Source organism: Drosophila ficusphila, unplaced genomic scaffold, assembly GCF_018152265.1.
Source record: "Drosophila ficusphila isolate 14025-0441.05 unplaced genomic scaffold, ASM1815226v1 contig_286, whole genome shotgun sequence".
Classification (NCBI taxonomy): domain Eukaryota; kingdom Metazoa; phylum Arthropoda; class Insecta; order Diptera; family Drosophilidae; genus Drosophila; species Drosophila ficusphila.
Genome location: NW_025064189.1, coordinates 9,678,001 through 9,695,486, shown reverse-complemented (window position 1 = coordinate 9,695,486; position 17,486 = coordinate 9,678,001). Strand labels below are relative to the sequence as shown.

Below are 17,486 nucleotides of genomic sequence, written 5' to 3'. Positions count from 1 at the left end.
AAATTTAAAAATTGTATACTCTTAATAACAAGAGTTTAATAATTTTGATATACAACAATTTCAATAAATTGGAAGAATTAGAATGCAAATGCTGCATACAAATGTTTTGCTTTTTCAACTACATTAGCCATTTCTGTTGTTATTCACCTTATCTCCCTTTTGGTTCGCGAGTGCATTGAATTTTGCGAATTTTGCTTTGGGCTTACGGCTAATATACGAATTCAAGGACAAATGACGTCAGCTAAACATTTTTTGTGGCTGCTGCTGCTGTTTCGTGCTCCCATATTGTTGTTGTTTGGGGAATTAAAGCTTGACTGGCACTCGCTGCCAACGCCTCTGCTTTCTATTTATTGTCTTCTTCGTCGTCTCTTTTCTTTTTGGTTCTTTTGTTTTGTATTAAATATTTGCACAGCAGAGGCGAAAGCCTCAGAGCAATTTTTGATAAAGAACTTGTGTATTTTCATACGCTCTCGGCTCCACTCTCTCGTTTTTTTGCATTATCTTTGGCGCTCCCAAATTGTTTTGGCAAACAAAGTCAAGCAGAAGTTTGTTGCCAAACTATGGCGTTTCGATGGGGAGTACTTATTTATTTATAAATTATATATATATAAAAGTAGATAAGGTATTGGAATTTTGATTTTGGCGGTCCTAATATCTGTTCAAGCATCATGATCAATATTAAATACAGTTAGTTTCTAGTCTAAAATCGTATAACGTTTTGATTTCAAGCAACAGCACTTACGATTCGAACATAACGTTATACAACGAACGTCGAATTGTTCTCTGTGTATTATATCGCTGCCGTTCTTATCGTTCTGTTTGGTCATTGAGAGTGCAAGGCGTCGACGGCGCTGCACGCATTTTATTTCCCAACCTCTAGAACGCACATTTATTATGCATTTAACGTTCCCCGCTGACGACTGCGACTATCCCAACCCCCTCCACCCCCCGCACAAGCGACCCTTTTGCCATTTAAGATTCGCTTTCGCTTCCCCTTTTATTTCAGCGCACTCTGCAGAATTTCCATATTGTTTGTCAACCGAGGATTGCATCCAGGCTCGATTTCTCGGTTTCGGTCCCTGAATCGGTCTCTAAATCCGAATCGGAGTTGGAGGCGATCAACAGCTCCGTATGCAGTCTGCATGCAAATGCTGCAGCTCGGATCGGGGCACACTGAAAAAAATAATTTCGGATTATTAGGTGGAATAAAGAAAACATATTGGAAATGAACAATACATACCTTATGGTGGAAGTTTGCAAATATAATATGCAGAAATAATATTATGAAATATTACGTATACGCATAGGTTGATTATCGACTTGTAAACTTAATTCTGACTTCAATTCTGACACAGAATTTTTACTAGGATAGTGTTGCTCAACAAGAAATTAAAATAAATCATGTTTAATTAAGGGAGCAGCTCCCAGTTGTTCCGAGTGCATGTCCCGTGCAGGAAAAGGGACAGGGAAGGGGCCGGACAGAGCAGGGCCCACAGATATCGTCAGGCAGTTCAATCACATTGCACAAAAGTTCGAGGTCAGTTATAAAAATAAAATTATATTCCCCTGCTCGGTGCGCTCCCTCTCCGCATTTCTGTGAGCTCTTGGATGGGATTGGAATTGGATGGGATTGGATTGGATTGGGTTTTGAAATACCCTTAAAGAGGGTATTACAATTTCAGACCCTGGAGAGTTTATACATTTTTGATCAGCATAATGATTGTAAATTAGTCTCTCATTTTCGAAACCTGCTCTATGAAACTTTACCAAATGTCTATAGGAACAATCGGTGAAAATAAAATAACAAATAATAGCTTCGATATTGTTTAGCCTTAATATTATTTGCACGAAATTTGTGATGTCTGCAAGGGCATATAAACTTCGACTCGCTGAAGCTACTTCCTTTCTTGTTTTACATTAATTTCTGTTTGAATGCGACAAAATGGGTTTCTTTGTCTTTGGCTGACTGACTGGGCAGGATCTGCATAAGGGAAAATGGGGTTGCTGTACGCAGCTCCTGCTCCTGCTCCTGCTCCTTCTCCTGCTGCTGCTGCTGCTGCTGCTCCTGCTCCTGTTTTCTGGACCGCCACGGGATAGGCACAAAGGCCATTGTTCGGGGACATTGCGGGTCACTCGAGTGGAAGTAGGCCACTGGAGTTCCGTGTAACTTGAGCACCGTCCGATCGCCGATGCAATTGTGTAATGCGAGCCCGCCGCAGGGCAATGACTCCTGGCCCAAGGATAATGGGGGAACTAAGCCGCGAAACAGGAGCTGCCGGGAGAGTAATCCCTGCCATCTGCGTTCTAGCCGCTCCACTTTCAGTTCTCGCCTACTTTTCGGATGTAAGCAATACTGTATTAAGATAGTTTAAAACAGATAAAAATGCTGATAATGCGTGCTGCATTTAGTTTCGTTACTAAAAGTGTTCGATTTAATTGCAGCTGATTCAATCTAAGTTCAAGTTTTGGTCCAAATGAAATGTATCCCAGACCAAATGCTCTTGAGTAGAGATTTCCTGTGAAATATACCAATTCATTTTTATTTTCGAATGGCTAATAAATTCTTCCTGAAGGACCGATTTCCATCGGGACACAGACACGTTAGTCTCGTCTAAGTCTGGCCAAGAGCTAGTGTTTTGCCCAAAAGCTACACCAGACAGTCGCTGACCGGTGGAATGCTGTTGAACTTAGTTTCGGCCGGCCGTCCCGCAATGAAATGAAATTTCGATCATTTCCAGGGAATTCATGCCACAGATTTCGGCGCGGCGAAACAGACCAGCGTCGAAAACCAAAACTGAGAAACTGAAAAACTGAACCAGGGCCAAACTAGTTGGACGGCTCCCCCCGCGCTCTCGGGTGTCCCAAGGATCCCAGACGCAGGTTCATTAACTTGTTTGCTCCGCCGCGTTGCGAGTGCCTTATTTTTGGGGCCGTCGTTTGGATCGTCTCGCTCTCCAGCATTCGGCATTCGGCATCGCGCATCCGCGACGAGACAATAATGATCTTCGCTGGAATCGCGAGCCCCTCGCCGGCACACTTCCCTCCTCCGAGATCCCAGGATCCTGCTCGCCTCCTCGGTGGCGGTTGTGACTTAATTGCCGCACCCAAATGGCTGAGCTGGACTAGGGATTAGCCCCAAAGAATTCGATTCCCGAGACCATCGCTTGCTGTGTTATCCAGTGTATATATTTGCAGCTCAGTTTGCTTTTGCTTTTTTCATTAGTAATTATTATATATATGTAGAAATATTTATTTTGTGTTAGAAGTATTGCCTTTAAATGTTACAGGTATCTGAAACTCGAATATGTTCGAAACAAGATAATAGTCTGTTTAATTCATATACTAAACACCGCTTTACTAATGGATATGCAGCATTCGCCGCACTTAATTATTTCTCCTTAACGATTTAGCTTTCTTTCAACGAAACCAGTTTAGGTTTCAGCTCCGATCGAAGCGCAGATGGTACAACGGGCCAAGCCCTATGATCCTTGTGACATTCGCTCATTTTTCACTGTCGCAACTCTGTTGCCGATAAAGTGGAGCATATTGTGCTAGCCTCTGATTAATATGAGTTGTGGCCTGATACCGCCGCAGCCTTGGCCGAAGTCGTTTACTTAGTGAATCACTTGGCCTTCCACTGGATATTGGGATATGACTAAGAGCTCTCTGGCATGACTAAGTCGGAGATGGTGAAAGATGGTAGTGCTGAAGGGTAAACAATGTGGTTAAATCGACGAGCTACCTTGCCTTCAAGAAGAACATACCACGCTAACTGAAAATTTAGTATCTGACCAGACCCTCTCTAAATGCAAACCTAATGCAAAAGTTATTTATAAATCCCAGGCCTTCGATCACTGGAAACATTTAATTAAAATAGACCCAGCCCCAAGCGACCTTTGATTAACGTTCAAAATGATAAGCCAGCAAATAATGCTTTTAATTTTAACACAACTGCAACTGAAACAGAAACCGAAACCGAAACCGAAACGGAAACAGAAACCTAAGAAGCTGACGAGGATCTCCGCTCGGTGACACTGAGCAGATTGGTGGTGAGGCAGTCGAAGCGGGTGCAGCGCTGGAGGACCGACCGCACATCCCTGGTGAAGCGCAGGGCGTCCAGGAAGGGCAGCAGGTCGAGGAGCGCCTGGTCCCGCTTGCCGACCCGAAAGGACTTGATGTGCACCGAGTTGCCCGCGTTGAAGCTGCACTCCACGCACGAGTCGTCCAGGAGCAGGACGCTGGACAGGTTCGGGGAGACCAGCGAGACGTACTTGGCCCGCAGACCGGCCACGTCCAGGCAGTTGTCCCGATAGAGGCGCTTCTTCAGGATGCCCCTGCCCCTGTCCAGGAAGTCCAGGATGGGCGAGGCGTAGCACTCGGCTCCGGCGGTGTAGACGGTCAGGTCGTACCACTTGGACACGTGGTCCAGGAACTGGTCCACGTAGGGACGCTTGTAGACGAGGTGCACGGACCTCGTTTCCGGCAGGTAGAACTCGAAGTCGTGGGGCACAGTTGGCATCTTCCTGCGCCTCCTGCCATGTCTTGTGCTCCACGACGTGATCAGGGTCTCGTCCATGTCCACCACGAGGGTCTTCCTGGCCACGAGGGCCAGTCGCCGCCTGGAAACGGGTGTCAATCGATCCTCGCTCAAGTAAATCACGGGTGTGTACTCCGCATAGATCTTGTACAGCTTCGCCGCAAACAATCGCACTCGGGGAACCTTCACGCAGATCACCGATATCACTAGACCCACAGTGGCCACTACAAAGAAGCTACATTTGCATATTATTAATAGGAATAGAAATAATAGGAATTCACAGATACTGGCGATCACTTACTAAACCACAAGGGTGTCACTATTAGTCATTGCAAGAAGATTCTACAAATGTACCTTGAAACTTAATAATAATCGAAAACTAAAAAAAATAAAAACAATTAAAGGATCTAGTGCTAAAAGAAGTAACTTTTAAATTTAAGAGAGTATACAAGATCAACAGGCGATAGTTATCGTTGTAATTTTGATTTTAGATTGAGCTTCAGCCGAAATCGACTTATTTCTATTGACAACTGAGTATCGGAACGATTTGATTGCTACCTGATACATTAAGCACTGAGAACAAGAGGTTTTTGTATAAGTTCTATCCGAAAATTAATAATATAATTTCTTAACTTTTTCTTATTCGCTTATTTCAAATAATTGGTAAACAAGAAACAAATTGCACCAATACGGATAGATAAGAAAGTGGTTAAAAAATAAACAAAAGTAAAGAGGAGTGCACCCAATAAACCACTATAAAATGTTGGGAGGTATGGTACTGATAATGCATATATCTCCCAAAAACTATATGACTATATAAACTATATAACTATATATGGTTATCGGGACAACAAAATTGTGAGCTATAGAATTTTTGTAAAAATTAATCAAATTGCACAGCTTTATCTATTATTTTTATGCCTCTAATGGGCTAATTTCAAAGATGCCTCTCTTTGAAAAAAAGAGATTGCAGATATTGCGCATACGACGCGTTGCACAGCCTACAGAAACTGGGGTCAAAAATGCCATTAATCAATTTCGATGCGCCGCATATAATTTTCTTCCTGCCTGGATGTTATTAATCAAGTTATTGTCGATGCTATATAATTTTCTGGCTGTGTGGATATTCGGAGAACTTGTCTGGCTTACACTCGCTTCCACTTACAGTGGGTGTTAAACGATCGGGAGTGCGTACGTGTGGGGGTGTTGGGGTTTCGTTCGCGGGAGAAGCGATATCAACAGCCATGAAGCGCAGAGCCAGCGATGACGCACAAGGGAGATTGGGGGAAGAGTGTAGGGGGACAGCGAGTGCATACTATATATGCTATATAGCGAGCAGCAACAGCAACACTGACGGAAATTCGCCGGCGATGTCACTCGTGTAAAATATTGCACTGGCCTTGGAGCAGCACGCACAATGTGACTGCGCCGTCAAGACGATTAACAACAGAGAAGGCAGCGGAATCAGCAAGAGCAGAAAAACAATAAAACTGCAGCCACTGCAACTGTGTGGCCATGAAGCCGGCGGCGTCATCCAGAAGGAACACCATATTGTGAGCATCTGGAGGTTGCCTGCACGCGATTGGGATGGATGCATTCTGAAAAAAATATAGTTCAAATATGGTACGAAATATTTTAAAACTATTAATATCAATTCCAGCATACAATTTTATACAATAAAAAATAATTCTTATAAACAAAAAAAGAGCTTCAGATTTGATAGCACCCATTTTCAATTTGTATTCCATACAGTTTGGTTTCCACTTCATTTACAGTAGTTAAAAATACTAAAACGAACCAATTTTCATGATTAGCTCTTCCCGGACAAGGTCCACCCTAGTGGATCATCCCACTCATTAGGTTTTTTCCCTCAGCTTGGACTCGAGATCCCGAGGCGTGCGTTTTTTGCGGTTGACTGTGGCGTCTGCTGGGTGTCAACATTTAACCGCATGTTGTGCTGCTGCCACAACTGCAATTCCCCAATTCTCAAAAAAGGCCCGCAAAATAAAAAAGGGCGAAATTAACTTCTGAGTCGACTGGTAAAAAAGAGGAGGATGAGGAGTGTTTAGCACCCGCATTCAGGCACATGTTCTGTTTTTCTTGTCGTGCGACTTTCGTACAGTCGCCCAGTCAATCAGACCGGAAAATGTGCAGAAATTCCAATGGCTTTTGTCATGTAGCAAGGCATTTGTAACAACACTGTTGCAGTTTCTGTTTTCAGATTACGGTTTGTCGAACAGCCATTCGAAACAATTGTTGTAACGAAAAAAAGTGAGGAAAAATTCCTGAAATATCAGCATTCTAAATTTACTTTCCATGAAGGTCGATAAAGTCAGGTTAGCAATGAGGTGATCCATAACTGCACTCCTTCTATATTAAGGCCAGGTTCCTCTCAACAATTTTGAAAAAATGAAAATTTTTTTTTTTTTCATAAATTGCTACTATATACTTGTCGAAATAGTATAAAATAAGTCCCGAAGGTCAGCAAGGCCGAGAATTAGGTGTAAAAGAGTGAGGAGCGCTGCTGGTAGTACGGCCGCTCGAACGCCTTAAAAACTTTAAACTGATTTTTCTCCGAACCACGTTTTTTCGCATGGATGACACTCTCATTTCAAAACTATGGCACTTATCGATTTGAACCAAACGGCATTTTACTCTTAATATGTCTGGCTATGGCCGGTACCAGAATCAGAAATATTCATTATTTTTTAAAAAAGTTATAAACAATTATAAGTGAAAAAAAGGGTTCAAAAAATTCAAAAGTCCGCCATTTTTTTATTTTTCATGGAAAATTTTTCATTCTGGTACCGGCCATAGCTACTTCGATGCAGAACACGAAACTATTTTGGTTTTTGCATTCAGATAATTATTTTTCAAGTAATCGTGTCATCCATCTACGAATCGGACGAGTTTCAGCAGCCATTTTCAGGACCGCCATTTTGAAAAAAAAATTAAAAAATTTTTTTTTAGTAATTTCATATACATACTTTCATATATAAAAAAAATTGAATACTCAACATTTTTTGTTATGAAAATAAAATTAATTGAAAAAAGTACGTTTTTCAGAGGAACCTGGCCTTAACTGATATATTTTCATAAGACTGGAAGTCATTTACCCCTGAAGAACTTATTGTTTTTCGTAAAGTTCATTCCTTAGAACCTTGTACCGCTTGTGAAATGTTAACCCCCAAATTAAACGTGGCATTTTTATGGGCGAAATTACCGGTAAAGAGGCAATTTTCGCTGCGGTGTACGGTTATCACTCCGCTTATCTCAGTTCGCGATTGCCTGAACCTGTAAACGCGATTTTGGCAGCCAGCTTTTTTTGGATACCACATTTGACGTGTGTTAAATTAGCATTAAACAATAATTCTGTTGTTGTTTTTTTCGGCTTAGACGTCGTTGTTGTTGATTTTGTTGCTGTTGCTGCTGTTGCTGATGTGGTGAATGCAAAATAAATTGCGCATAAAGTTTAATCACTTTGACTTTGCACAGCACACACAAGCAACACCGAAAAAAAACGCATAACAAAAGATTCTTCACAAATACAGACATGCGGAATACAATATCGGCAGCAGCAGCAACAGCAACAGCAGCACAAACAACAACAAGCCCAGTGGACAGTGCAAAATAAGTATAAAAAAATAAATAAATAAAAAAATCCACAAGGCGAAGGCGACGATGGCAACAGGCAGAGTGAATGGGATAGCTACAGAGTCAACAACCTCCAGTGCATTACTCACTTTTAAAGACCGTGTGTGTCCTTCAACAAAAACTTTATCTCTGTCCCTCACTCGCTCCCTATCTCCCTCAATCTATCTCTTTCGCTCTGCCTGCTTCGTTTTTTACATTTTATAATTAAACAATTTTGCAGTCGCACCCCCCGCAGCCCCTTGCCAACATTTCGTACGCTCCTCCGTCATCTTTTTCTGGACAAACAGAAACCCGAAAAAGTTAAGCTTGTTGCACGTGGAAAAATATAATATGTACTTTTTTAAACATCAAATATGAATAGTTTTTAGTTGACAAAATGTTGTACAAAACTTCTTCATCTTAGATTTCATTTAAAGGTTTTTTAAATTAAAGTGACTGCTGGTTATGTAAAACACAATTTTTTTTTAAGTGCCCTTGTTTTCGATCTTCTACTTCTTGTTCTTGTTCCCGGAGCTTTGCACAAGTGTGCAGAAGAGAGTCTTCTATCTCCACTTTATCGATGGGGCTTCGGAAACTTTGTCGATTCCGCTGATGCGCATTTTGGCGAGATGCGAGATGAATAAACTGTTGTACGCTTGCGTGACCTGTTCGCCATCTCGGTCGCTCCTCCTTCGCCCTCCTTGTCGCTCTCCTTGAGCCCCCCACGCAACAGAAAGAGATGGGGCGAGTGCCACATCCGCCCTGTGCATGTGTGTGCGCCTTTTCGAGCGGTTAATGTCATTGACTGCAATTTGTTTAGCAAAATATTTCAACTGATAAATAAAATCTACACGATGCCAATGAACTCTAGTCTCTACAATCGCCTCTCGAAAGCCAAAACAACCCGAAAATGCAATTCGCGCCCCAATTGGAAAGTAGGCGTGCGCAACAGAGATAGCTGTGAGTATCTCACTCATACTTTCGCGAAAGCAGGGGTAAAATTTAGAGGGGCTGTAGTGGGCCCAATTACCAGAAGGCGACTTTTTAGCTTCTTTAAAATTCCTTAGATAAACATTGATTAAAAAAACAAATTCAAGGGAATTTAATAAAACTTAACCCGGAGGCAAACAAAAAGGACAAATTTGTAAATATGTATAAGTAATAATTTAAGCAGTTAAAATTTCTAGGTGAAACATACGAACAAATGTCTGGTGTCGAGCCCCATTCTTAAAATTTGTTTCTTTATCCGCCCCTGAACAAGAGCACAGGTTGGCATTGCCATAAACAAAGAATTTCTTTTGTTTGTTGATTCGATTTCTGTTCTGCGCTCTTTTTTTTTTTTGTAATTTGTACTTTTATTTTTAAACAAACAAGCCGGGTTCATTGCATTCGCCAGAATAAGAATATAACAAATACGACACGAAAAGCACTCGACAATCAACAAAAGGCGAAAAAACAGGAACGTCGACTGATATACATGGCGTATAATTAACGGCTGCGCGTGTGTGGAGAGTTCAAGTTAATTTATCAATTCGTTCTTTTTTGGAAATCAACAATACTTGCATTTAAGTAGGGAGAGTGCCACCCAAGTCATAATTTCATCGGTAGAATCGATCGACTGATTAATTGCAGCTGTACACTCTTGGAGTCCTCGTCTTAAATTAACTTCATGACTGGTGACATAGTTAACTCGTATAATTCTGGTTAGTATCAAAGGTATTCCTGTTTTTCCCTACAAGTATAAGATAGGAAGAACTTACTCCTTATAACACAATGTTCGAACTTAGGTGTGCAGTACAGTATGCTATTAATTTTAAACAACTTTTAGTTTTACACAAACCCCAATCGAAGAATCTCCATTATTATTTAAATCCCCTCCCTTCAAGTGTGAACAGTTATGTTTTCCACTCATCTGGTGCATTTATCAGATGGTGCCATGTTTCCTCGGAGAGCATTGAATGTCAGTGGAGCTCGGGTTACACCAAAGTCGGTCAATAACTCCGGGCCCCTGCACAAAACGTTTAAGTGACCACAAGTGATCAAGATGTTCCTGTTGTTGTTTGCTGATCTTAGGTCTGGATGCCACGTTTTTTGAGTTGACCGGTTTAATGACTCGAACTTAATTTGCGCCCTCGGAGAGAGGAGAGTGCCAAAAAAATGCAAGCGAAAAAATGCGAATCAACAAGGCAGACAACACCCAACGGCAAAAACTCGGCCTGGAGAGAAAGAGAGCGCGGCAGCGACGCGTCTGGGGGCTTACAATTGTGGTCAAAATTATAGCAGTTCTTATCAATGAAGAGATTAAATTAATGGTTGTGTAATGTTCTTCTTTTCGATATTTTATTTTATGAATTTTTACTATAAGTAATTTTAAATTTGTGAAGAATCCTCTTAGAAATTTAAATAATCGGTTATCTTTTTCTCTCCCCCATTGTTGAGGATGGTGATCTGCGTGCGTGTGTGTGGTGAAAAGGGCGGGGGAAAGGGTGGACTACAGGAGAGCTCCAAAACGAGCGTGTGTGTGTGTGAGTGGGTCGCCAAAAAGAAAACAGCGAATGCATACAAAACACAAAAGTGGTGCCCAAAAAGAGGCGAAGAAACAGAAACAGAACGATGCTTAAAGTAACTCATATTCGCGAGTGTGAGAGTGTGTGAGTCTGCAGCGACGTCGGCAGTGGCCGGATCAGGCAAATATATAAAGCGGCGATCGGGCGATGCAAAATGTTCATTCCGCCGCCGTTCGTTCCATTCGCTTTACTTTTCGTACTTTTCTCGCATATAAAAAAGTCAAACAAAATAATAAAATGAAGCGATCGCACACATACACACGTACACACATATATATGTGCACGCAATGGCCGCCATTGACGCCGACTGCGCTGCCGGCGTCGCTGCCGAGAGTATAAAAGCATAAAATCACTTCGTACTCGGGTTTATTAAAACCAAAACTGTGCAAGTGTCGAGATCGGTGGCAGCAGCAAAAAAAACCCGCAGGACCTTAAAAATAAGCCTAAATGACAAAGTTCTAGTGAAATTCACAAAAAAATTCTCACTGCAAAGTGAAAGTTGGGCAATTAAAACGTAAATAAGTTCCACAACAACATGATCAAAAATAGTATCAAACAATTAGCGCAAAAAAATAAAAATAATAGGAACGCGTCGCGCCCGCAAAAAGCGAATAAAAAAGAAAATCGAAAGTGTTCTACTGACATGGATTACTTTTTGCCCCCCAAAACTACAAACACAACAAAAAGCGAAGAGAAACTAGTGCTAGTTTGGTCTATTCAGAGATTCGGAGAGTGAGAATGGGAGGCAGAGAGCTAAAGGCCGGTCTAAAATAGAAAGCACTACACTGAAACAGCTAGTTTTCAAATTACCACCTATCTTTAAAATGCATATAGCTTCTTTGTGGTGATTTCTAAATAGTAAAATTGGGAAAATATTTTAGAGCCAATGCAAATTCCTTTTCTAAACGTTTTTGAGACACCATTGCTCAAAGTAAATGAGTTTTTGTCCTTTAATATAATAGTAAATGTATTGGCTAAGCATATTTTTTTTTTGTTTTATCTTTAAAAGTTTATATTTTTTGTATCGGATTACTTCTTAGATAAAGATATACTAGTATTGGGGTTGTCACTTGCCATTTCAACTATCTGAATTTGTTTATTAGACTCCCTCTGTTTTCCCGTGTAGATAGCGATCTCTTCTGTTTCGAGGTCTACGTGCACTTGGCCACACGCTTCGCTCTTCGTTCTCCGCTCCCAATTCTTCGCTCTCTTGGAGAGCCGTAGCGCCCGAGCAGTAATTCTAATTGGCATTCTCGCCGCTTTGAACTTGAACTTTAAATGCATAAACATTCATGTTGTTGTTGGCTTGACCAAGGGCGTGCTCCCCGTATCGCTCTCTGGAAAAGAGCTCCACCAGACACGACAGGCACGAGTATATGTATGATATGTGTGTATGGTACCGCTCACAATCATTTGCGAGGCGGCGGTCGTTCCATTTGGGCGCTCGACAATCGCCCGCTGATAAATTTTCGACTGGCTTGCAATTAATTTGGCTCTTGACGAGCCCCAAAAGTGAAAGTCGCGAGTGAAAGACGTGGCAATTTTATATTAAAGAAAAAATCCGAAACGAGCAGCAGATCAAACATGAACTGTACGCAAAACACGAAATGCGAAACGGCGGCAACAAGTTAATAAATTAAGACGGCAAACGAAAAATCCAGATTCCAAGCAATGCAAAGAAAGCGGCGCGCTGCCGTAAAACTACTTTGGTTTTTACTATCGGAAATGCGAGAGAAACAAAAGAAACAAACGCGAGCCGAAAGGAAAGTGCCCCACCCTCCGTCGCCGTTCTGGCCGAGAATCTCCTTTTAAATCTAGCCTCTACTAGGCTTTGTCTGTGCATTCGAAAGCCGATCAGACATAGCCTATAAGAGGTTAGGTGTACCAAGGCGAAAGAGCAGCGAAGAGGGCGCCGATTACAGTTTGGCCCCCGGAGGATGGGGGAGGAGGCAACCGGCTGATAAGCGCGTTCCCCAGCATCCCCAACCAATAATGTTCCCACCTTTCTCCGCCCATCTAGCTGGCTTAGTTCTGGATCCCCATCTGGCCCGAATTTTGTTTAGCCTGCGCTTTTTACTAGTCAATAAATCATAAATGTACGAGTATACTTGAATAAAAAGGCGTTTCTCCGATTTTGATGAGTGTGCGTTTTTATGGGACCCATTGAGCGATTATTGCGAGTCGAGCTGGCGACTCTGTTCTGTTGATTTTGTTTTATTCTCGGGTTTGGCTGGGCCACACAAAGCGGATTGGATTTCAGTTGATTATCGCCCCCGAAGGCGCCACTCGCAAAACAGTTGGTAATTTTCCAATACATAAATGCAAGGAAAAGTTAATTGCGTCGTCATCGAAATTCTCGGACACGGGATTCGGAAGAGCTCCAAACGGATACCGTTTCCAAAACTCGAGGGGTTTCTATTAAATACGATTTATTTTAAAATTTTTTATAATGACTAAAAACCATTTATTGCGAAGTTAAAGAGCAGTTATAGAGAGAATAATTAGGGCTAGAAAGCTTATGGAAAGGTTTTAGCCAGAAAAAAGCCAGCCCCCCCTGCCTAAAACATATATGGACCCAAACTATTATATAAGGCATAAGAAAATACGGTTTATCTTAATTCTTTTTTAAATTTGTAACGGATTTTTGGGTTTAAAAGCTTTTTATCAGAGCTTTAAAGATTCAGATATTCCACGATCATTTCTTGCACTGCTTCCATAGGTATAGTAAAGTGTAAGGTAAACTCTTGCCGAGTCTACATCAGTATCTTAATGTAGAGAGTTATTTTACATTAAAAATAAACACACTTTTTTAGTAAAACAAATAAAAATTAAGATATAAAATAAGGACAGACGTGATATAAAAGTTATTTAGATTTAAAATAAAAAATTTTGCAATTAGATAATTTTTAAATATTTATTCCCAAACTAAAATGGAATATAAAGCTTTCCTAAGCTTGCTGTTTCTACACTGATTTATTCTTTAGGTTTCTGCAGATGGCTCTTCTTTTTGGGCAACCAGCATGGAACGTCAATGGTACGATGGATCGTTTGTGAACCGGAATCTTGAGTTAACTCCCACAATGGCAATCCGTTGGCTTCTGTTGCCTTGGTTTATCTGCACAGGCTGCACATAAAACACGCTCGGAATGGCCGCAATGCGTTTGAGACAGACAGTCTACCATTTCGGTGGATTTCTCACACATAAAATCCGAGTCGAAATCGAAGACATTAAGCCAAGGAAAACAGATTGCAGCGCCAGCATCGTTCATGTCTTCCCTAATGGCTTGTACATGGCACTTGAGCACTCTGCCGTGCTGTATTTATGGCCTGCACTCTACCATTTTCCTATTTGTCAATGCACAGGGAGAATTCTCTAAAAAGCTAGAAAATACTTCGGTTTTTTAATCTCAGCACCTAGAAAATACTATTCTTGAATATTGTATATGTTACATGAAAGCATTTAATCACATTTGTAATTTATTATATCCAATTTTATTTAGCGAAAACAAGAAATATTTTCGAGTGTGATCCTACTATTTTCCAGCTGCCGGCGGGTGCTCACGCGGCTTATGCAATTCACAATGTGACGCTCATCATCATGGGCTTTATGGCTGGCCCGAGTACATGGGCTAACATTTAACCCACATCCAGCTGACGGCTATTCCTGGTCCATCGGCCATCGAAGAATGACCTTCCCCATGCTCGGCAGCTTCTTCCAAATTTGTCGAAGTTAATTGAGTGGCACGCCCACCGCGACCAGCAGACAGGCAAACAAATGATTGCAGTTAATTAAATTTAAGCAAAAACCCTGCCAGCAGCAACAAACAGCATCAACAGCGTTACCAATTCATTGCAGTAATAAATTGACCCACTTTCGAATCTGCAACCTGACCCAACTACACGGCAAATGTAGAAAAACAACCAGCGAAAAAAACATACACAAAGCCCAAAACAAACTTGGCTGTAAAATCGACAAGCGCCAAACAACAACAAACAAGTCAAAGCAGGCAGCAAGCAGCCAGCAGCAAGCAGCAAGGCAGCCAAACAAACTCAACACTTTAGTGCAACAGTTTAGTGTCAGGCAAAACGAATGACTTAAGAAACGAACGCGACCGCCCGACGACAGTCGCCCCAATCGCTCACCCTTCCTCCCCCCTCCCATTCTCCCCCTGACAGTCAGTCGGCCGTCTGCACGTGAGCCGTCGTCAGTGATGGCCACTATTGTTAAACAAAATATGGCTGAACAATTTGCATACTGACTTTTCGGAAATTACAATTTGCGGTTTGCTGGCGAGAATGTGAGCATGTTTTATAATTGCTTCAGCATTTTGTTTATTTTTGGCTTACCAGTAAAAAATTGTTAAATTCTGCTATTAACATAATACATTTTTTTATATTTTTATCTTAAGTATTTCTTGTATATTTAATGCCTTAAGTTATTGGGTTGAAAAACAAAGGAAATATATATTTTTTAAGAGACCAAAGTTTGGTAGTTTTTATTTACTTGAAAAGCCATTTAACTTTTTTATAACTGAGTAGAATTTCGTAAGCTGAACAGTATTGTTAAAAGCTTTTTTACGACATTAGCCACCTATAGATAAATTTCCTTGGAAATAACTTGCACCTGCTGAAGTGTAACATTTTTCACGATTTTCGCTTTAAAATGGCCAACTTCGCCACTCTGCCACTTTGCCACTCTGCCACTTTGGCCACTGCACACACGAGTGTGTGTGCTCTTCTCAAGCCCAAGAAAATTAGTCTGAATTGGAATTTGAGTGGCGCGCAGTAGCCAAGAAGGCGGACTCGGCGAAGTCAGCGCCAATTCAACTTCAACTGCGAGCGGCAATTGTTTGCCATCAGCCAAGGTACCCCAGAAAATGGGGGGAATTGGGTAATTGACTCCACTGGCTGCTGCACCGCTTTTTGCACTGATGCTGGTTTAATGCTCTGGCTAGGCAAATCGCAAATCGCAATACTCTGCAGACGGATTAGTTGCGGAAACGAGCCTGAATTATTTGGGCGGGTCTTTGGAGAAAGGGAAGGGGCTGGAAAGATCGTGGGTGGACTTTTGGTAGTGAATGGGCGTTCGTTTAAGAAACAAGATTAAATTCAGAGATTACTTCAGTGAGTAGAAAATAACTAGACCGACTAATGCTATGAGCTTTGCCTAACAGCCCATTATTTTTATCCCCTATCCTTTAGCACACTGCAATTAAATTGTCGTAAGTGCTATATCCAAATTAATCTGAACCAATTTACGAGTATAGGAGATATTAGAGTGGCATAAATCCCCCAATTTAATAACCTATTCAGGCGATCGCAGTGCACTCGCCAGCCGTCTTGAGTGGCTCGTGATCTGGTGGATTCTGTTTGGCCAACAATCTCTCGGCCACAGCCACTTAGACACTTGACCAGCTCGGTCCAGTCCAGTTGGGTTCCAGTGAGGCGGTCAGCTGGATTTCATGCTCTAGATAATAATATGCAGTTAGTGCGACTGCGAGTGCGAGTGCTCTGAATCTGAATGCAAACTTTTCGGCTGCTTGGCAACCAAAAGGCGAGTAAAGGCACACGTATCGTATGGTGGATAAAAAATATATTAAAACTTGATATTTTATTGACTTTCAACATTGGACGGGTTATTACCCGTCGAATGGAATCTACACGATTTAATTTACCGAGTGGATTTGAAAAGCAATTCAAATGCGAGGCGGCCAGTAATCCAGCGGCGATAAAACCCAAACTTCCATTGTCTGCAAGGTGTTAAATATTTGTTGTATAATCCGCTCCACAAAAGCGCAAGCTGTGTTGATATTGGGCTATACGAATACAACTTAAAAGTCGATTAACATCGGCGTAATTATGGACATAATTCGGCGATCAAGTGTGCCAACAACAAAATACCCCGAATGAAAGCGGTAAATGTCAAGAAATTAGCGCAAATATATATGTTTATATGGGCAGCGAAAACATATCTGCGGATGAATCCATTCGGAATGCGAAAATGCTCAAATGTTCAAATACCAGTGACCAGGGCAACCTTGAACTTGAAATGATTTAGGGACGACTAAAGCTCGGCTTACTTTCACTTTTCACGTCTTGAGAAGACCGGCTTCTGATCTTCCGAAGGGTTTCCAGACACATATTTGCATTATCTTTTGTTTTCTCGCCGAGAAGGCAAACCGGGCTGGACCAGAAATGTGTCTTTTTTGGTTTGGTCTCGGTGCGTGTTGGCCTGGCCGACAAGGTCGACACCTTTCCTTTCCTTTTCGGGTTTTGCCGGTGAGCCAAGTCGCGCGGCACTCGACTTTAATTGAATAAGTGCAGCGGGCCAGAGATACGCCCTTCTAGTTGCCACTTGTTAATTAAAATATTTGAAACTCGAAGTAATTACACAGGCAAAGTCTGCTAATTAACTCGCCAGCCAACCGACGGCGATAGAATGACAAACCTGGGCGCCAATAGGGTAATCAATCACCTAGTCAATCGCTAGTTAGTATCTCTTTGTTCCGTCAGAATAAATCTGCAGTTGAGATACTTTTTATCGAGGTATATTTTAACAGCCAGTAAAGTCAGGCCACTTGAAGAGTTATTTACTAGTGATTCACACTTCAGCCAGTTAATTGCTCAGAAATAAAACACAAATGTTTTAAGCCAATTGTAATATTTGTTGTTTACTGTGAAGACCATGCTGAATTAGCTAAGACAGCTGAGAACTGAAAACCAATAGAGAAGTGGCTATAAATTTATAT

The 17,486-nt window shown here is 41.6% G+C and overlaps 2 protein-coding genes across 2 annotated transcripts; one reads left to right on the top strand and one right to left on the bottom strand.

Moving 5' to 3' along the window:
• Positions 1 to 3,916: 3,916 nt before the first annotated feature.
• LOC108099023 (CTD nuclear envelope phosphatase 1 homolog) lies at positions 3,917 to 5,045 on the bottom strand. The gene is made up of 2 exons (XM_017202259.2): positions 4,839 to 5,045; positions 3,917 to 4,772 (listed from the first exon to the last, which is right to left on the bottom strand). The coding sequence occupies exons 1-2, from the start codon at positions 4,865 to 4,867 to the stop codon at positions 4,001 to 4,003; spliced, it is 801 nt and encodes a 266-aa protein (XP_017057748.1). The 5' UTR covers positions 4,868 to 5,045; the 3' UTR covers positions 3,917 to 4,000.
• Positions 5,046 to 10,018: 4,973 nt separating this feature from the next.
• LOC108098981 lies at positions 10,019 to 10,491 on the top strand. The gene has a single exon (XM_017202197.1). It carries the CDS (start codon positions 10,342 to 10,344, stop codon positions 10,489 to 10,491), a length of 150 nt encoding a protein of 49 aa, XP_017057686.1. The 5' UTR covers positions 10,019 to 10,341.
• Positions 10,492 to 17,486: the final 6,995 nt, after the last annotated feature.

Coding starts and splice junctions, on each gene's coding strand:
- LOC108099023 (XM_017202259.2), bottom strand. CDS start 4,867: ATGACTAATAGTGACACCCTTGTGGTTTA. Junction 4,773..4,838: donor AGTGACACCCTTGTGGTTTA/GTAAGTGATCGC, acceptor ATGCAAATGTAG/CTTCTTTGTAGTGGCCACTG.
- LOC108098981 (XM_017202197.1), top strand. CDS start 10,342: ATGCGAATCAACAAGGCAGACAACACCCAACGGCAAAAACTCGGCCTG.